Raw genomic sequence first — 6,686 nt, 5'->3', positions numbered from 1 at the left:
TATTTTGTGGTGACAATCTTGGCTTTAGATCTCAATTGATGGGTACAATTTTTAATGAAAAATTACATATGGTGTGGGTTTGGGCCCATGCGTATTGTGGGTGTAGACTTTTAGGTAAAATATTACAGTTCACTTCAATATGTATTGTTACTTGGGAGTAAAGTGCATTTTTGTCTATGTGCACTGAGTTTACTGACATTGCTTCTACAATGTACAATGCTGCATGCGTTCTCTGCGGACATGTATGTTTGTTTTTTTGCTGTTTTTTTGTTGTCGTTGGTTTTTTTGTTTTTAATTCACAGTCCCGATTGACATATCAATATCATACGGTGTTTCCAGTTCCAAATTGATCGAAACAATCATCATAGATACAATGACATTAAATTCAAATTTTGTGGGTGATATCAAATCAGCTGACTTTTTGACTAAGGTCACGATTGTTAAGAAAATATTGAATAGTTCACACTGTTTATGGGTTGTGCTCCCCTATGCGACCTGGTGTCGTTTGAAAACTACCTCGGCTTCTGTAGTCGAATTATTTAATTAGATTACTTAGCCTTCTGTGGACAATAAATGAAAAGTTTTCAAAGGTTTTCATTTTTAGTAAAAATACCGAGAGTTTTCTTGGGTTGGGTCATTTAGGTAAAAATGTATTTCCACATGAGACCGTGACAATATTTTATATATCTTTTCTGAGTATATATGAGATCAGTTGTGCATTTGACAATAATTGAAGTATATCCACCATTCTGTCTCTAGGGCAAGTGTAATGTCTGCCTTGCGATATTTTTCTGTAAATTTGACTCAAAGTTTAGCAGTGTTTGGGTTGAATATCTGTTTTCCCGTGTTGCCGGAAAGTAACGACAATAACCGATCGATGTATTTTCTTATGAATTTAAGCGTATTCAATCACCGTGATTAACTTTATATTTTAATACTAATCTGTTTAATTATTATCGCTTTTGCGCCATGTTACGTTATTCTGTTTATTTGTCTGGCTACCGTTAGTGGTGTTAAATATTTAAATATGCGGTGCCAAAGGCATTTCGTAACTTTGACGAAACTACGATATCTGAGTTTTGTGGGGGCGAGCAACTGTATTTTTGTGAAAGTAGAAAATCCAGACTAATATATTTTCCCTGGTATTTTTTTGTTGTGTTGAGATTGAACTATTATTTTCTTTAATATCATTATTTGATTTTTCATTGAACTTCAAAAACAGCTTTTTCATATCAAAGTGATACCCATTGACAGTAATCCTGTAAATACGTGTGTGATAGATGTCTAAGGCAGTTTGTCGTAGCATTATAGCTTGCAATGGTTCTTGGTGCACGTCACTCCTTGTGTGGTACTGACAACTGACATTGTAATATTTTTTTGCGGATAGTTCTAACAATTGCGTGTACCGTGTACTCTATAACGGAAAACACTTCTCGACATTAGTCAAACGTCAGGTATCGTAAACGCTTAAAACTTTAGAGTGTGTAGATAATTTCTTGTGTGAAGTGCTTTCGTCGATGTCGCCTACCTTTGTAGGACTCTATGCTCAAAATATAAGTATATGCACCTTCGTGAGAAAAGACGAATGTTTCGATTAATGGCTGTGTCTTACTATTTATAACTTAAATTATTCATATCATCTATTTTTTTTCTTTCTGTGTTTCTGTAAAGAAGTATATTTCAGGCCCAGTGTCGAGCACTTGATGGCCTCTTCCACGAAGACGCATCTCAGTTGAACATTTCTTAGGCGAGCTACATTAGATTAACTTTAGGCTGTCCTATTGCAGCAAATCACTGTAGCTTGTGAATGACTGATCGAGAATTGGAACGGGGTTTGTTATCTATACTTGTCCAGTCTAACCCTCCTTATTGGGAAGAGAAAAGTGAAGCTTTTCTTGTCATTCGTCCTGAAATTACAGTTAGGAAGTTTACCGTTTTAACTTAGCACTGTACCCCTTGCAGAAACGGTTGAGGAAATCCTTGCACAGATTCATTGATTTTTTGACTTGACCTGTAAAGGTGACCTCTTTGCCCCCGAGGCTCAACACCTCTTTCCCCGACGCTCTTTCCGCAGACACTGTCAAGATTAGTTTTTACCGTTGTATGTTAATACTTCTAACCAGCTCGTAAGTCTGTAGTCTGTGGTGCGTCTTTGCTCATATCTTCTGGTGACCACTTAACTTCTTTTTCAAAAGACGGAGAAGCTGCTTGCGTTGTGTGTGCGTGTCGGTGTGCAGCTTGCAGCGGAAGCCTGGGGCAGCTGCGGGCAGCTGCCCGCAGGCCTCCAGTAGGGCGTCACTCAGAGCGCTTCTTTCCATCGGAACAAATTGTGTTTCGAGTAGAGCTGCCAGTCAATTATATATTCTTGATATATTAAGAATGGGTATGCCTTTTTCTAGAATAGCGTTTCCACTTTTGATACATGTAAATAAAATCTCGTCTCGTATCCCTTCCTTCTTGTGGTGAATCAGTAATCGACGCAGAGTTTCACTGATAACTCGATTGAGAAGTCGTTTGCAAAGCATTTTGTGAATTCAGTTGGCGTGTTACTTTTCTCTGAATTCTCAGTTTGGAACAGCTCTGATACGGCTTTGCCATCGAAATGATTAGCCTAGCCAGTGCCGATGACGTTTCTTTTGCCTACTTAATTTTGGATTTCAAAATGAACCACTTGATCGCTGGAGCGAGGCGTGGATAGTTAAGCTGGTAGCTCCATCCAAACGCTTGAGCAAACACGCAGTGAGTAATCCTTAATATAGGTTTCATCTTTGACCGATAACTAAATATTAACCAGTATAGAATGAAAATACTGCAAGACGAAGTCAGTGATTGTGAATCAGTGCTGCGTGCAGGCACTTGTGTTCTGTTCTGTTTACCACTTACGCTCCGCCACTCGCCACTCTGGACAAGCTGCTCATTGTTATCCTGCCTTGTTTCTTCCGCTGCCCGCTTACATATCTTCTTTCTTTCGAGTTCCAAACATGTATGATGCCATACAGGAAGAAAAATTATGTCAAATTTGAGGTGTTTCCTTTGGCTTCCGTACTTGGAATTCCATTTTATTACCCGTGTACTTTTTCTGACATTCTTTTGTAGCTGAAACTAAAAGTAAATAGTCAAATAGTCGAAACTATATAATTTATTAGCTCACCGCATGCCTTGGCGTGTCCATAGAAATGTACCCTCCCAGATTAAGTACTTATAGAATCGATTTCACGCACAAAAGGGAATGAAAGTAAACGTGGTCAACAAACATTCTTAATGCTCAAATTTAGATTTGTAGGAAAAAATTAACTAACCATCTATTTCGATTGCCTTCCCAGCGACAGAGAATTCACCTATGTCGAATCGCTGGCATTTGGTTCGCATATCTATTACCCAGTTAGCAAAATGAAGCAAACTGCATTCGAACCGTATTATAAGTCTTATCTGAAAGGCGCATTACAGGCGCATATTCACGCATATTAGGCGCCTACAGCGTTTTAGACGCTTTTTAGATTGGACACAAACTGCACATTTTATGCATCTCTGCTACCTGGGTATGTGCATGTCGATCCCAAATCACCGTTTAGTCAAGTTGAAATTTCTTTCTGGGCTAAACATTTCTTGTGGAAACATAAGCAATGTGATGATCATCTTAATTGTGTTTGTTATGTTTTTAGACATTGATTCAGTCTCTGTCGTCGTCAATTGTATATAAAACTATGTGTGTGGCTAGACAAATAATTGGAAAGTTCTTCTCCGTTGTCGACCACTGCTGTAAACAACTGGCAGTGGACTTGTCAATGGGGCAGACTTCTGAAGTAGAACTGTAAGCTTATGCTTTCAAGTAACTTGTAGTACAACAACTGTTGTCTTCTTTTGTAGGGATACTAAAAGTGAGCAGTCGTTACATTAAGAAGTGTCTTTCCACTAGTAGATGAAACACACGTGCGTTTAACCAGAACTTTGAAAGTATTACGTTGGATTTACGACACGAGCAAATACAATTTAAAAAATAACCGGGTGTTCCTTTTGCAATGATGTTGTTTGTTTACTAAAACACGTGTTTCAATGTCAACACAAGGTGAATGTTAAATTTAAAAATTGTGTTTTTGATCTTGGAAAGTGTAGTTCTGTCACCTCTTGACACATTCATAATTTCTAATGCGGTGCAATGTTAAGACGACCCATGTTTTCTTAGTCTCAAACTCTAAAGACTGGCAGGAGTGGTAGTCCAGCCAACGATTTTAGGAAACTGTCGACTTTTGTAACAGCACTCGTATTGCTCCCTTATCTGATATTCGATCGTTGTCGTTTGAATTCACTTTGTTGTGCCGCTTTGAACATTTTTTCCTGAATTTTCGGAAATGAAATATATTTTGTAACAGTATCATAAGAATTGTGTACGCTGGAATGTTTTGTATCGTGCTAAGAGAAGAAGATTTAAAAGAATGATAATAAATAATTGAAAATGCGTAAGAAACCGTTTTCTTCACGTTTGTATGTACAATAGTATGACACTACAGCATATCCCAACTTTCAGCAATCTCTTCCAGGTGCGCCTGAGCCTTTTTAAGGCCAGTACGGAAAGTATTTTTCCAGCCGTTGATCAGAGCAAATAGATTTCTGCAAAACAGAGAACTGTCGTTAAAAGATTTTGTGATTATTTACCCTTATAAGATGAGATACAAAGAATCTACGATTCTCCATAATTCCATTTGAGTATCAGGGCTTCATCAAGTGTGGAGTGCTGTCGGGAAGCAGACAGCAGACTGTAAATACCGATGATTTCACAACTATACGTATTTTTATTATTCAAATATTATTTTCTGAACTTTAAAACTAGAAATGTGTATACAAATCTGTTAGTTGCAATCGGGAGATGCTGTTCGCCGTCGTGCTGTTCCGACAGCTCCGACATCACCTCCCGATTTCACCCGATTTTAGAACATCTTTTACCTTTTAAAGTTCAGAAAATAAATATCAGTGAGACATACAAGAGGTTTCATGCTAAAATATTAATGAAAATTGGTAAAATCGACGGTATTTACTACCTGCTGTCTCCTGTTTGCTGTCTGCTTCCCGACAGCACTCCCTTGAGCTCATGCAGCTCAGAGGGTTGTATGAGCATCATTCTACATACTTGACGTGAACGACCTGTTTGCTGTGCTCTTGTTGGATTTGACTGATTTGCTTTTTAAATAATGCGTTTTCTTCTTGGATTTCTTGCTCAAAATTGCTACCAATTATTGCCTGAACCTGGGACTTCAGGGACTTGACCGGCGCAGAGTCATTTGGCTTGGGGGTCAAGAAACTCTTTAGATCCGAAAGAACTTTAGCCTACGAAAAATATAACAGAGATAATTTTAAAGTAACAAAATAATAATACATCACTGATGCCCCTCCCCCTTTTTACCTGTGACTTTTTTAACTGCTTGACTTCGTTTTCAAAATGCTCCTTGATGAGTTGGGACCCTTTCTGTTGTCTGGCCGTTTCTAGACTTGTGAAAGCCTTAGTAATGTTGTTCACCATAGCGCTGAGGGTCTTACCACCGATCTCGAGCTTGTCCAGGAATTCTTTTTCTGCCTTTCGTTGATTGAACAGACCCTTGACCATCTCTGTCTGCCACTAAGTTGGAAATGCTTAATCAACACCTCAGCACTTAAACTCACGTCAGAACATTCTGTGAACACACTGGAAATCCAAGTGTACGAATGTCGCACACCTGCAGGTGTGTGAAAAAATTCACACGCTTGTAGGTGAGCGACAAAATATTCATACACCTGTAGGTGTGCGACAAGATATTCACACACTTGTAGGTGCGAGCAAATAAAAATTCGTACACTTGGAAAGGTCTCCATTTACACATTATTCTTGAATTAATCAAGCGGGGAAAAAAGTCTTCCTCACGCGTATTTCACACGAACCCCGCGCAGCTAATGAGAGCTACCTAAACGGATTGAAGAGGACTTGGTTGTTGGTCTTACGGATGACGCAAGGTGAGCAAGATTGAAACCCAGATTCAGAGGCCCTACCATAAGGTGTACGCGGGATTCGAACCCACAACACCGAGTGCCGAGCCAATATGACAGTTACAGCAACCCTGCCACCAGAGCTACCCAGCCAACGGAGGTGAGCCGTGTTCCAATTCTACTTGAACTTCAGGTCGGCCCTGGAGTCGAACCGTCGACCTCCGACGCTCTGGGCGGGCGCTCTATCGACTGAGCCATGGAAGCGAAGCGAGATGCAGGCAGTCGTATCAGGGGACGCGCCATTCTACGCCGACACCCTTAGTCCAACAACGAAGTCCTCTTCAATCCGTTTAAGTAGCTTTCATCAGCTGCGCAGGGCTTCTGTGAAATACGGGTGAGGCAGACTTTTTTCCCGCTTGCTTACTTTAGAAATTATTGTGTACGAAATTTTATTTGCTCGCACCTACAGGTTTGTGAATATCTTGTCGTACACCTACAAGCGTGTGAATTTTTCACTTAGGGTAGAGGATACAGTGATTGTCCGGGGTACAGTGATTGTCCCCTGCGACTTTGAACGCCCCTAGCGGGTAAACGGTACGTCGCAGGTAAACCGGGCACAGTGCCATCTGTAGACAGTTCTTTTCACTACTGAGTCGCGCTACCGCCACCTCACCCGTCCCACTGTGATGGGAGCTACAGCCGGCGCCGCTAGGGACTGCGCAGACAGAGAC

The 6,686-nt window shown here is 40.3% G+C and overlaps 1 protein-coding gene across 1 annotated transcript in view; it reads right to left on the bottom strand.

Moving 5' to 3' along the window:
* Positions 1-4,447: 4,447 nt before the first annotated feature.
* The window catches only part of LOC113204504 (uncharacterized), a 7,743-nt gene continuing 5,504 nt past the window's right edge, over positions 4,448-6,686 (bottom strand). The window contains exons 4-6 of the mRNA XM_026419693.2: positions 5,399-5,611; positions 5,126-5,322; positions 4,448-4,608 (exon numbers count right to left, since the gene is read on the bottom strand). Coding sequence (XP_026275478.1) covers positions 4,503-4,608; positions 5,126-5,322; positions 5,399-5,611 — 516 coding nt within the window. The 3' untranslated portion in view covers positions 4,448-4,502. The remainder of the gene's footprint in view (positions 4,609-5,125; positions 5,323-5,398; positions 5,612-6,686) is intronic.

This window comes from Frankliniella occidentalis, unplaced genomic scaffold (assembly GCF_000697945.3).
Source record: "Frankliniella occidentalis isolate FOCC.00 unplaced genomic scaffold, Focc_3.1 Scaffold69, whole genome shotgun sequence".
NCBI lineage: Eukaryota > Metazoa > Arthropoda > Insecta > Thysanoptera > Thripidae > Frankliniella > Frankliniella occidentalis.
Note: the sequence above shows the minus strand (reverse complement) of the source record. Positions and strands in the feature narration are given on the sequence as shown.